Raw genomic sequence first — 14,854 nt, forward strand, 5'->3', positions numbered from 1 at the left:
AAATAAACTTAAGTTGCACCATAAAAGGTCTCAAGAATTTTTTCCTGATTGTCATGCTCAGTGATCCTGCAACACAACTACTCTCTAATGTAGGTATTTTTTGTTATCTCCATATTATAGATGAGGATAATCTCTCTCTCTATTCTTATAGATTTACTGTGGAATGATTCGGTGGTATTCCATATTGTTAAAAAGATGGAAATCATAATTATTCCTCCTACTATGATACTAAGTCTAGTAATTTGTTAAGGTGTGTTTTTTTAAAACTCCAAATTCATGAGAGATTAACAGAATATTAATAATGTGTAGTACAAAAAGGAAAGGTTATGAGGTAAAATAAATGTATGCAACATTTGGGTTAAATAAAGTTTAAACAGTTTCTTTGGGATTTCTCTGAGCTCACACTGTGCTAATTTACCTTGTCAGTCCTTCAGAATGGGATGGAGTGCCTTCATTTCTCAAACTTATATGACAATAGGACCATTTATTGCTTGGAGTTTATGGTCTGAAGCTCAAACATATTTGGAAACCCTGGTACAAGAATATTCTGAATATATTTCAGCTTCAGTATTTTCTAATTGTTAAGTGTGAAGCACATCCTCTTATTGGGCAACTCTTGCAATGTGAAATCATATTAACTCCCAGTCTGCTACCCGAAACACAGAACTTTCCTATCAAAAGATTGAGAACAGTATGCAATTAAAATCTAATTTTGTGTTGCTTGCTTTCTAAATGCCCAAATAAGTTTTAAACGTACAAGGTCAGATGACAGAGATAATTCAACTTCAGCATTGGAAATTCATATATGTTATTTCCTCAATTTTTTATAAGTAAAGTGTATCATATTCAGATGTACAACGGAAAACTCAATTTTAAGAATAAACCATTTGCTCTTTATGGCAAAGAGTAAAATCTTTCTAGAAAACATGGAAACAGGGATCCCTGGGTGGCGCACCGGTTTGGCGCCCGCCTTTGGCCCAGGGTGCGATCCTGGAGACCCGGGATCGAGTCCCACATCGGGCTCCCGGTGCATGGAGCCTGCTTCTTCCTCCGCCTGTGTCTCTGCCTCTCTCTCTCTCTGTCTGTGACTATCATAAATAAATAAAAATTAAAAAAACAAAAAAGAAAACATGGAAACATTTCTGTTTTCTAGAAAACATGGAAACATTTCTGTTTTCTAGAAACCTTTATCAAAATAGAATAGAGCACTGGCAACTCTTTTAAAACTGATGGCATTTAATTTTAGTTTCTCAGAACTACCAGTAATATAAATTGTTTCTGGTGATGATATTTAAACCACTGTGTTATATTGCTTCAGCACTGAGGTTAATTCCTTCTCAATGGAGAAGGACCTCCATTGAGAGAATGGACCTCCCTGGTCCATTACTATATTCAAATAAATTCACAGATGTGATGAGGATTGAAAAGAGACAGGGATGTGGAACAGGTTAGGAAGGACTGAGTTGTTGTTGGTTTAGGACTGTTTATAAACCGTGAGTATTAAAGTCACAGAAATTCCTGAGACTTTTTTAAACCTTGCTACTCAAAGTGTGGTGGGGGAACCAGCAGCCTGGACTTCACTCGGGAGCTTGTGAAATACACTGGGTCTCAGGCTGCACTTCAGATTTACTGAACTAGAATCTGTATTTTAATACAATCCTCAGGTGATTTCAGTACACATTAAAGTTTAAGATCTTTTGTTTTTCAAAAAGCCCAGGTACCCCACACTGGGGTACATTTTAATGGCTGGAAACCTTCATTTTAGGCTTTTTCTCCTCTTTGTTCATTTCATATACTCCCAAGAATGAGAATCTATAGATAAGGGCTATCTCAAACAGTTTTTCATAATTCTTGATACAAAACCTGAAAATGTAGAATGCTAGTCAGTTCTATCTTTTTAAGGTAAAATTGATGCAGTTATTGAAATAACCAGCTCATAATATCATAAGGCTGGTCATTTTTTGCCCATTGCATGAGGCTTGTAAATGCTAAGCAGTTGATAACTAGAGAGCCCTTTAAATCAATCAGCTTTTATGATGTTTTATCCAACGAGGATCAGATTTAGGATTAAAATTGTCAATGAAAATTTGAAAATGATATCTCACTTAATCCTTTTCTTCCCATTCCAGATTTTTGGGCTTTTTCCCTCTTTTTTTGGTCATTGGTACAAATATACTTTTAGGCATCCACAATGGATAAGCTTACTCCAGCCAAAGGATTAAAAGATAAAAAAGCTTCTCTCTATTACAGTGTACTCTCATCTCTATCCTTTGTAGCAGATCATCTACTTTAAAGTTCAGCATGTCACAGTTTTAGAAATAGAGATAGCTTTGAGAAAGAATGTAAGGAAGTATTTTTGGCTGCAAATCGGAGCTACTGACCACAATGCAGTCTAGCCGAGGAAGCATGGCTTGGTCAGTAGAATGCCATTGTGACGTTTACATAGGAGCCCAGACTGTGTTGTAGTAAGCAAGAAGCATCGATAACTACCACATGTCCTTTTCTCAGCTAATTCCATTTGGCATGACAATGTCCGAGAAGGGTATGATTCATAGAAGCATTTTAATAAATGCTTTTTGTATGTTGTCCTGTTTGTTTTTAAATGTAAGGGTAAAGATGTTACTATAGAAGATATTCATTTCTCTCTCTCTAAAACCTTACGTGAAGCGGGTATTCTCCATCATGTATAGTAAACTGAGAGACACAGGGCCCCAGGGAAGTGAAGGTGGGAGGTCCTCCTCACCCCAGCAGTCAGTATTTGAGCATGTGACCTAAGCTTGGCCAATTGGATTCTCCCTTCAGGGACTGCAAATTAGAGACAGAAGGTTAGGGGTCTCTCGTAGCATTTACGAAGCAGAAACACATCTAGGCCACGTTCGCAAACTGTCAGCAACTGTGCTTCCTGCACTGGGATGCTTGGAGAGCTGCCTTGGATCATGTTCTTTCCCTAAGTCTTGTTCTCTCATTCTGAGTCTGCATGTCCTGCTGATGGATTCCTTTTTTGTTTCTGCTTGCAAACAAGAATCATGACTGTAAGAGAAATATCACCTCTTCACTAGACTTGAATAGCATACAGAGCTCATTGATGGAAGTTTGAGCAGATAACTGCAGTTGGAGAATAGCACCAATCAGTAGTAAGAATGGAGGAGGTGTTTGTAATGGTGGTAGCTATCGGCTGCAAGAACATACTACTTACCAGACTGTGTTAGGTATGTCAACTTGAGCACCTATAATACTCAAAACCACTGAAGGTCGGTACTTCCATACCCACTTTACAGACAAGGAAACTAAAGAGCCTTGTATAAAAAGTCACACACTGAAGTCATTTTGGCTAAAATCGCATGCCTAGTGAATCCCTGAAGCAAGATTCCAATCCAAATATTTCTAACTTAAATCAGAACCATTATATTCTATTTGGGATCCTAAGGAACTCTTTAAGGACTAATTAAATGTCATTATTGAACTTCATAAGTGATAATTAAAATAATATATCCCTATATTAATTGGGATGTACAGAAACATGCATGTCTTCTTATTCAGATCTAGCTGGGTATTTATTGAAGACTTCTTATAGAAAGCAAATAAAGATACCCCCTCCCCAAGAGATCATTCTGAAACATGTCTTTGCAGCCAAAATAAAAAAAAATTAATTTAAAAAGAACACTTAGGGGTACCTGGGTGGCTCAAACATCCAGCACTTGATTTCAGCTCAGGTCATGATCTCAGGGTCCTGAGGTTGAGCCCTGTGGATGGCTCCATTCTCAGCAGGGAGTCTGCCTGAGATTCTCTTTATCTCTCCCCTAACCCCTCCCTTCCTCTCTCTCTCTTTCTCTCAAATAAATAAATCTTAAAAACGTTTTTAAAATAAAAAGCATACTTAGACTCAGTTGTGTTATGCTTTTTTTTTCTTTTTAAGATTTTATTCATTCATTCATTCATTCATTCATTCATTCATTCATGAGAGACACACACACAGAGAGGCAGAGACACAGGCAGAGGGAGAAGCAGGCTCCATGCAGGGAACCTGACGTAGGTCTCGATCCCGGGTCTCCAGGATCACGCCCTGGGCCGAAGTCAGCGCTAAACCGCTGGGCCACCAAAGCTGCCCTGTGTTATGCTTCTTTAATGCAATGTTAAATCTTGCCCTTGAAGCACTAAGTTCCATAAAAGTTTTCTACATCTCAACAAGCTTACAGGATAGATGTTGGGCCTGTCACGTGTATTAGCCTGGAAGAGGAAATCTGTATGTGTGCAATTGTGAGGCTATGTGAAATTTACTAATTTTTCAGAGACTGACTCAAATAGACAGTGTGGGTTTTTTTTATTTTGAAGATAGGCAAAAGCATAAAGTTTGTCATCCAGCATTACAACTAAACTTTAAGGGCAGTATGTTTCAAGCCAGTTCTTAATACTCTTCTCATATAAAATCATAAGTATCACTAGTCACAGTTCACAGTGCTTTCTTGAATATAAGTAACCATCATAATAAAGTGGTAATGATGGCTATAATGGCTACTATCTATTGAAAATATACTAGGTGCCAGGCACAGTATTAAATGCTTCAAATAAATTTCCTAATTTAATACTGGCAACTCTAATATGGTAGGCACTATTATTATTACCAGTTTATAGATATTGAAAATGAAGCAGAGCAAAACATCTCCCCTATTCTCTGGTATTCTATATTCAAAGGATCACTGCTTGAGAGAATTTTATGCTTCACTGTAGCCTCAGGATGAAGTCCAAGCTCTAAAGCTTAGCATGAATGGTCTTTAAAGATCTGGTCCCTGACTACCTGCCTCTTTAGCCTCATCACCTTAACACCCCATTCACCCTCTATGCTGATTCTTAGTGACTGCTTCGTGTAGCCATGTTCCTGCTCTCGCTGATGCCCTTTCTTTAGCATCTGCAGAGACAAGATCTATTCATCCCTTAAAACTAGCTCATCTTGAAAAAGCCTTTGATGATATTCTTGTTAGATCTAGCTGCCTTCCCTCTATGCATGTTCCAGTCATAGAACTATAACACTGTGATATATCTATCGAGCTATTTGTCTCTTCTTCCTACTGCACTTTAAGTTCCATGACATTAAGTATAATATTTGTTTTGCTATCTCCAGTGCCTTACACAGGGTGAAGGAAGCCTGCACTGGACACTCAAAAAAATATTTTTTGAATGAGTAAACAACTCTTAAGTGATCTCTTTATTTATTCTTCCCCTCTCAAACTTCCTGCCTGAAAAGATTTGCTGAATAACCATTTCCTCTAATCTCATAACATTCAAAATTATTAGAAGGAGTTCTATACAAGAAGTTAGGGAATTTAGGTTCTTGTCCCATGACTGTCACTTAGTAATTGAATGGCCTTGAAGACTGACACTCATTCAACATTTTTTTTCACACATTTGCCATGTGCAAAGAAATATACACTGTAGTGGAGATACAGCAGTGATACAACGGACAATAACCCCTACCATCACAGAGCTTATATAGCCTAGAGCTGGATTTCTCACCATAAAATTTAAAAAGTTCGACTAAGCTCCTCCCAAACCTAAAATTCCATGAAACAATAAGCCAAACCTTAAATTTCTTAAAATACAGTATGAAAGTGTATAAGAATATGAAGTAAAAATAACACTAGGCAAATTAGTTCATAACCAGCCTTTGGTATAATTAATCCATGAATATTAATTCTTCCTTCCAAAAATAGATATCTTATAGAGAAGTTATATTACAGTTTTTTTAAAAGATTAGCTTTGATTTGATCTGATGAAAAGTATGGGAGCTCTCTCTAGCTATAAGTAATAGACCTGCCAAGGACAAAAAGGGGAAAAATCATTTTAAGACAATTAACGATGATTAGAAAGAAAATTCCATTTTATCCCTTGGAGATATGAATCTGTTCTATACATCTACCTTTAGTCACAACATAAAGAACATGTTCTCTAATCAAACTTTATTTTTTCGAAGAATTTTTTGAATCATGGTAGTTGGACCAAGAAAGAATAAAATATAATATTAATATACAAATTCCACAGGAAAAACTAAATTATCCTAGATTCTCAGCTGCTTTTTTTTAAAAAAATAGGAAAGGTCATAATTATTTAATTTATGTCCAAATCTCAGCTGGAAAATCTTTTAAATGAACAATAAGGCAAGTAATTTTAAGAGAAGGGAAAGTCCTTATAGCCAAGTCTATAAATCCAGTATTGACAGACATAATTAGCATACTACCTTCCTGGTCATATTCTGAGAGGTGTTTGGACAGGAAATCTAATTCTCTAAAGATAAAGGTTTAGTTGTTCTTATCATAACTGAGTAAAACATAGCAATTCTTTAACGTGCTGTGATCACAAGATATACTTCCTGACACATCCTCTTTCCTCAAACTTGTTGACATTGGTGTTTACTACTGATGGTTTATGTGGACACTGAACTATGATTAAAAAAAATCACACCATACTGGGTTTGTTCTTCCATTAAAGTCATAAATCATGGAAACCAAAATAGACTTTTGAGTTATTTGGTGAGTTTTCTCATATTCTAGCTGAGGAAACTGAGGCTTATAGACGTGAACCAAATTACTGCAAATCTCACAATTGGTTAGTGGTGGGGCCATGATGATAGGAGAGTACTGTTGCCCCAACCCAATGTTTTCTTCCCATCATTGTACTATGCCAGTGCTTTCTTTGTGGGTTGACTTCCACTTCACAAGCTTCCATTCATTACATTGAACCATAACATCAGGTTTAAGAGTAGGAGTCGTAGGGGGCAATTCTGAAGCAGTTCAGATGGCTGGCTTCTTTTTTCTTAGAAAATCAATACCTCTGTGTGTTTGTGGGAAGAAAAACAACAGCTAGCTTGTACATCTGCAGCAGAACTGGTGTGTTGGAAATGAAACAAAAGCTTTCCTCATCTAACTAAATTTGAGAGCGTGAATAAGCTGAATTTCCCCATCTGGAGACTCTCAGACTAGACAAGGCTTACAAATTAATATGAGTGTATAGGTCTGGGGCCTGAAGGAAATTAGGTCAGGCCCAGAAAGGAATCAGGTGGCTGACCACAAGTCAGAATTTAAATATGGATTCAAAACATAGGGCAGAGATCTAATGCTGTGATTCACTGAATACCATTAGGACTACACCAGAGTATGTGATGAGGGACCCTTCAGGACAAGAAAATAGAAAGGGAAACAATACTAAAGGACAGCAAATGTTTTAATCCAAGTACAATCCAGACTTTGGTCCTCCTTTTAATCAACTCTTCTCTGTCCTCCTCCTGCTGTCTTTTCCTCTCCCTGCTCCCATTCCCAAATCCCATCTCATATTCTCTTTATGTAGGATATTCCTGCTTTCACTCTGCAGTTGTATTGCTCCCTTGACTTCATTTCTGAGAATTGAGATCCACAGCAAGGCACAGAAGAAGTACTTTGATAAGGAAGAGAAAACTATTCTGAGATGAAAATTATCATTCATTGCTTTGGTGCAACTTAGGGTCAATATCGAGATGTGTAGGTGCATTTTTAAGAACATAGACAGGTGATTCACTCCCTGGAATCTGTTTTCATAGGATCTCCAGCTCCTTCTCCAAAGACATACTTTGAAGGCTTTGTATATACGCCCTATGGTGAAAGGGTGGCATTATGAGAGGCAACCCAGGGATGTTCCAAATGCATTCTGCCATTAAGTACGGGTATGAAAAGTTAGAGCATCTTTCTCTCTCGGGAATCTCTTGTGGCTTCATCCCTGTGCAAGGGTCTGAGCTTCCAAAAGTTCAAGATTGATTTTTGGAGAAAAGAAGTGAAGAATTTCTAGCCAACCAAGAAACAGATTCTTTTGATGAAATGTCAGATTAAGAAAAAAAAAAAAAAAGAATTCTACACGGTGTACTATGACAATTCTCTAAAGGCAATGACTGGGAGAAGAATGCAAATATTTTTGGATAGAGGGTTATAGCCTTCAGAATTTCATTTTCTGTAAAGTTCTTGTGGTTAACATAAGTTTAAAAATGTGTTCCTGTGCAGAACATTTTAGATTCATTTATGCAGAATTATGTAACCCTTGGAAAAATCTCCCTTAAATTCCCATGTATTATGGGGACACAAAATTCTACAAATTATATTTGTTGATATCCAGCCCCCTCTATCATCCCAAATTCCCGAAGTATACTAAATGTGGCAAGTGGGTCATTATAATACATTCTCTCTCTGTCTCACTGCAGTGATTGGCCATAGGCCAGTTGCCCACTGATCCAATGGTACTAGCCCTGCATTGGAGATGTCAGATAATATAACACATTACTTATCTGAACACTTCTATAGCCTGGCTGGTCATTTTAAACAGTTAACTCATTGAAAACCGATTACTCTTTAAAAAATATATAAGGATTTTCCAGAAAACTTTCTCAAGAGAAATCACTTGATCATGGACCCAGCCCACTCCACCTCTAAAAATTATTAGACAAATTGACAGTCAGAGGACATATTTATGGACTCATCTTTCACCTCCTCCAAATTCTAGACAATCTTCCTTTTCACTTAAAAATGGAAAATGTGACAAATGTAAGCCCTTACCAACTTCCCACTTCAGAAGGCTGTTGTCTTCCCTCTCCATTTTTCCAATGACATACCAGATACACGCCATCCAGTGTGCAAGAAGTGCAAACATGGACATGAGCAGAGTCAGGACGATTGTGCTATGCTGAGAATAACGGTCCAACTTCTGCAGAAGACGCAAAAGACGCAGCAGCCGGACTGTCTTCAGGAGATGCACGAGAGACACCTGTGGGAGGAGACAGGGCAGCACAACTTGACCCATGGGCTCATTCCATGTTATGACGTTACTTTAACTTACAGATGTCCTGAAAAGTTCTTGAAATTAAGTATAATCATGATCCCAATGCTATGGTCATTTTTCATGACCATACCAATCTCATTTCTTAACGTATCAAGAAGTGATAGAACAAAAGATAAAATTTCTTTAAATTAATTCTTAGTTTCCTTAAGATTTATGTGTTTTTCTCAACCTATTTGGTTGAATATAATTTTGTATATTACGATAAACAACTGAAACACATTATGGTTTCAGGACTGAACATAAGGTGTCTCCACCTATTACACACATTTTCTTTCAATTCCACATCCCTTCCTCAGTGTAAGAGCGGCTTTATAACAATAACTGATACATGATGAAGTAAAACCCTGTGAAGTGGCAATAAAGATAACTTAGTTTTAGAAAACACAGTGATTAGATTTATCAAACTTGTATAAGATCTACTCAAAAATGCCAGTAGCATGTTCTGTCTCATGTGCTGTGCTCTCTTCCTTCTAACATTGCTGATAGACAGGGAAAACGTGTGCCTGAAACTTATACATCCTGAGCCCTCTCTCAAATACGCTTAGAGAACCAAAATAAAATGAACACAATTTTGAAAACTCTCCTACGTCCTGACTTTGTATGCACTAAACAGTATACTTGTTGCTAAGGGATTATTTCCTGACTTCAAGTGCCCAACTGAAAAATGTGCACCATTGGTGTCAACCAGAATGGTCAATGTCCTTATTAACAACACATGTGGTGCACTAATGTATACTCTTTCACACCTCAATGAGCCTCAATAAGCAATCTAAAATAGAAAAGGCAAATAAAGTATAGGCTTATATGCAAATAGAGTTTGACAAATTACTCAACTTTTTCTAATTTGGGAAGGGGTGTGGAAAAAACCATAAATACAGGGGAAGAAAGTGGTTTGTATGACTACCCCTAAAAACGGTATTTCCTAAAGACAGAATCATAAACACAGCCAGCATCTTCTGGAAATTTGCCTTTATAATTAGCTCTGGAGTTAGTTGACTTCCAATTCCTTCCTCCACTATTCATCTCTCCTTATGTCTAAGAAACTCGTACCTAGAGCAGTGCCTGACATATAGTAAGTGCTCAATAAATATATGTTGAATGAATGGATGGGTAATAAATTGAGATACAAAACACTCTACATTTAATATAATAATAGAAATTCAATTAAAGTGTTTTCATTTGTAATCTTGTGAATTATTCTATACTGAAATATAAAATAGTAAGGTCAGCTAGCTGTGCTTTTCTTTTTCTCATTCTTCTATGTCAAGTTTTATTTTCATCTCCTTCACAGCCAAGTTCTCATCTGTCATTTTTCCAGCTCATTGTAAACCAGATGATTAAATGCCAGTACTTCGGAATATCTACTTTGTAACTTAGAGGAATTACTGACAGTGGAGTTTGTTTTATGGTAGAAGAATATGATAGATAGATGACAGTTTTGTACTTGAAATAAAACCCCAAACAGAAGTCTCAAAGGGAAAAAGTCATTTGCTGTGGACTGAAGTTTGTCTTTCTAAATCTCATGTGTTGAAATCCTAACCCTCAATGTGATGATAATTGATGATGGGGCCTTTGGGAAGTAATTTGGTTTAAATGGTGCCATAAGGGTAGGATCCTCAAGATGGGTTAGTGCACTTACAAGAAAAGCCCAGAGAGTATCCTCTCTCCTCCTTAACCCAATGTCTCCCTTTCTCCCTGACTCCCTCTCCCTTTCTCCCTGACTTCCTCTCTCCTTAACCCAATGTCTCTCTCTCCCCTTGCCATGTGAGAACATAGCAAGAAGACAGCAGTCTATATGACAGGAAGAGAGCCCTCATCAAAAACAAAACTGGCTGGAACCTTGATCTTGGACTTCCCAGACTTCAGAATGGAGAAAAATTTCTATTGTTCAAGCCACCCAATCAATGATATTTTGTTATAGCAGCCTGAGCAGACTAAGACACCAATGACCATAGAATACTAATGTAAGGAACTCCCCATTTCCTTTGACCAGAAAGAAGATGTTCAAGGGAAGAATGGGGGGCTGCCCTTACATGAGAACAATAGTCTTTTGAAAAGATAAAGGACATGGTGTCCAGGATGAGACAGCCTTAGTGATTTTGCTGACACTTTTGAAAAAAAATATACTTATTCCCATCTGAGTCAATAGCTTCTTGCTATAAAATGTGAGTTTGGTCCCTTAATGAATGACAGAAGAAAGAGACATATTTGATTTAGTTGGAAATATATAATCTGGAAAAAACAAAGTATCTTTCTACTTTTGGGATGCTATCCTGAATTTGTCAGTGATAAAAATTAGAGGCACCTTAAAGATAGGCACAAGAGTGTGATGTACTCATCAGTACCTCCCATCAAATGGGAGTTTCCCCTATTACTAAGTGGACATGACCACCCCCTGGCTATCCACTAGGGGAGAGAGAGAGAGAGAGAATTTGATTAACATGTACCAAGGTCTTTCTGCGTGTTTGACACTTAGCAAGATAGTTTATAAAAATGTTGCCTTTTTAGGCTGCTGAGAAACCCTGTAGCGATTTTTATGCTCATTTTTATGCTCATTTTGCTATTTTTGATGTTTAACTTCCCCAAGGAAGACACTCAGACGGTAAGTATTAAGACCTAATATAAGGATTTATATTTTTGCCTTTTTCACTTTATCATATTTTCTGTTTCATTCACAACTTTGTCATTCAGAGTGCCTTTCCATAATGACTTACACATAGTAAGTTTTATTAAAGAAATGTGAGTGTATATAAAACATTTACTATCAGCAATTATAGTCAGAATCAAAATTAGAGCATTCAATATATTTTTGATGGTTGTAATGTATTTTTGAGTGTCATTTACAGAGATGCACTGACACTGAATGTATTTTAGATCTGGAAAGCCCAACACCTGTGTTTATTTATTGATTGATTTATTTCCTTTTTTTTTTTCTTTTTTGGTAAGCCTGTGCAGTATAGAAATTGCATAATGTGGGAAGCCTGGGTGGCTCAGCAGTTGAGCATCTGCCTTCGGCTCAGGGCATGATCCTGGGATCTGGGGATGGAGTCCTGCATCGGGTTCCCTGTGGGGAGCCTGCTTCTCCCTCTGCCCATATCTCTGCCTCTCTCTCTGTGCCCCTCGTAAATAAATAAATAAAATCTTTTTAAAAAATTGCATAACGCATAAACTTTTCTTCGTAACTTATGTTTTCCTGGGAAGTAAATATAATACATTGAACAAGCTTTTCTGTTAAAATAGACGATTTCATCTTAACTCATTTATTTGGGGGCATTGCAACTTTATGTGCCAATCTGTTAATGATCATATTCTCACTCCATTGAGACACTGAAAAATCATCACTGATAAGAGAGATTCCTTTATTCCTTCCTTTCCCTTTCTTTCTAACAGAGATGTTGATCTATAATTTGTATTCTTTATAAAGTATTAGTGCCAGATTTCACAAGGCAGAATGAAGAAAGGGAGCAAGAATGCAGTAAAGGCGTACAAGTATTTAAAATTCATCAAAATATGAGAATTAGATTTTGTCAGAAATCCTTTGTGTTAATTTTAGGCAATGAGGATATATAAACATATTATGTATCTTAAAATTTTATAGATTTTATAATATAATGATGCAATATATATTTTAAATCATTCTATTTGCTCAGTCCCCAAAGAGAAATGGAACATAAAAAAGTATTATTAGTATGTAGTAGCAAAGCAGCAAGTTAATTTAGAACACAGTCTATTCAACACCATTTATTTAAGAATTCTCCAGGAGAATGTGGAAAAGTTTTCTTAGCATTTTGTAAATTATGTACTTCTTTTGAAATTTTTTTGTTGCAGTCTTGCAAAGCCTTGTTTTAAGTCATTACACTTTCATTCTAGCACACTTATCTAGTCAAATTCAATTTTAAAAAGCACTTTAAAAAGCCTGGATAACAACTCAATGTGGCACTGATTGATATTATATACTAAATTTTTCTCCAGAGGTTTCCTTTCAGTTAACTTATAAACCTCTTAAAGATGTTGACACCCTCAACTTTCCATCTTCAAAAAAAAAAAAAAAGAAAGAAAAAGAAAAAAATACTATTATATAGGTAATTAACAAGTGCACAAATCTGTACTCAATAGGCAGGATTACAGTTCAATCTTCATTCTGAAGTCAATAATGACTATATTTGAAACACTGATCACTTTAGTATTGAAAACTATGCTTTTAAATTCTTGATAGAGAATCTCAAGGGGTTGTCAACTGAGTAAGAAATATGTTTAATATGAACTAATGTTTAGTAAATTTTTGCCTGCTAAAATTGGTTACTGTAGCAGCAAATTGCATTACTGGCCCCAAAATGCTATTATGCCTCCCTAAAACTCTTTCTATGTATAAGTGAGCACTTAATGCTTTTAAGAACAACAATTGTTCAATAGTAAAAATAGCTATTACCACAAGTAGACATACTTTATTTCCTGCGAGGAGGCATGAGGATAAAGGCTTTCCACGAAGGAAGAAGGGAAGTTACAATCATAGAGAAAAGTTAAAAACCCAAGAGAGCTCTCAAGTTCACGGTCAGTGTCTTTTAGGCTTTTGCCCCACCCAACATTTTTATAAGGACTTCTAAGAAGTGGTTGAATTCTTTTTATTTTTTTTTAATTTCAATATTCTTCTGTATCTTGATCAGTCTTTTATTTGTTTTGCCAGTAAGTAATGAAATACTCAAGAGGTAGAGAGTAAAAGTAATCAAACTGGAAGAAATCTTAAACTCTCCACTAAATTCCTGATGTAAATATCTGCCTAAGTAATACATAGTAATGCCTGTATTCCTGCAGATGGTTTCCTTATCAAAGGATTTGTTCTGTGAGTCAGTATTGATGATAAACTCAGGCTTTTCTTATTTCCTGGTCTATGTATTTAAATAACTCATACAGATAATGCAGATTTCAAAAGGAAGCAACTCTCTTAAGTGGAACTCCATGGTCTGCGTACCATTGGTCACTTTGGCATCTATATTCAGGAGGGCACAAGGTCCTGGACATACAAATTGTCACAAATGCTTAAAACCTGAATATGTGGAAAACAAACACAGGGTTAAAAATCACCTTCAAGATCATGTAGAAGGACCCTCTGTACTCACCACTGTGACGTTGAAAGCATACAGGAGATCAAAAGGCAGAGCGGCAATTAAATCAATGATGAACCAGGTTGTGACATAGTGGATGCAAATTGATCTCGCTTCAAAGATAACCTGGCCAGACTTGCTGACATAGGTTGTTCGGAAATTTAAAATAATATCTGCTTGAGAAAAAAAGATAAGAGAAAGAGAAGGAAGGTACAGAGAGAAGAAGTAAAGAAGGAAAGACAAGGAAAGAAGGAAGGATGAAGGGAGGAAGACAGGCATTCAGGCAGGGAGGAAGAGGGAGGAAGAAAATTGTATAAAATTAAATAAAATTAGACAAATGGTAACCAGACTGATAATATCTGAAATACTCTTCTTTACAGATCCAGTTCAATTCAACAAACAGGTACTGAAGAAGAGTGAAGAAAGTGATGTTTTCTGAGCACTTAATACATTCCAGACATTGGGCCACGTGTTAACATAACTAAAATGAATAAAAATAACAAAACAACAATAGTCATCACTTACTAAATGCTCATTATGTACTGGGCATTGTCCTAAAAACTTAGCATAGGTTATTTCACTTACTCCTCAGAACATGTTCTTAAGTAGACAGTATTACCTCCACATTAAACAGACAAAACGGTCAGTGAGGCAAAGTAACACATCCATGATCAAAAGTGGCAAAGGTAATTTGAACACAGATGTAATTTCTAGTCTGTATTCTTTTTTAAATAAAATTTTACTTTGTTTCATGAACAATGTTTTACTAATTTCTGTGTAGGCATAAAACTCATCTCTGCCCTAAAAGCACTTATATTAAGAAAGTGCCAGAGGATTCTTGTTTGGATTTCTAGGTCCAGTTTCCCCATTCCATTTTCATGGATGATGTAATCATTTCC

At 36.5% G+C, this 14,854-nt stretch overlaps 1 protein-coding gene across 1 annotated transcript in view; it reads right to left on the minus strand.

The window, feature by feature from the left end:
• Positions 1 to 14,854, minus strand: part of KCNH8 (potassium voltage-gated channel subfamily H member 8) — a 367,485-nt gene that overhangs the window by 91,672 nt on the left and 260,959 nt on the right. Inside the window, exons 6-7 of the mRNA XM_041734461.1 lie at positions 13,971 to 14,128; positions 8,571 to 8,778 (exon numbers count right to left, since the gene is read on the minus strand). Of these exons, the coding sequence (XP_041590395.1) occupies positions 8,571 to 8,778; positions 13,971 to 14,128 (366 nt within the window). The remainder of the gene's footprint in view (positions 1 to 8,570; positions 8,779 to 13,970; positions 14,129 to 14,854) is intronic.

The sequence above is a fragment of the Vulpes lagopus genome, chromosome 19 (assembly GCF_018345385.1).
Source record: "Vulpes lagopus strain Blue_001 chromosome 19, ASM1834538v1, whole genome shotgun sequence".
Lineage (NCBI taxonomy): Eukaryota > Metazoa > Chordata > Mammalia > Carnivora > Canidae > Vulpes > Vulpes lagopus.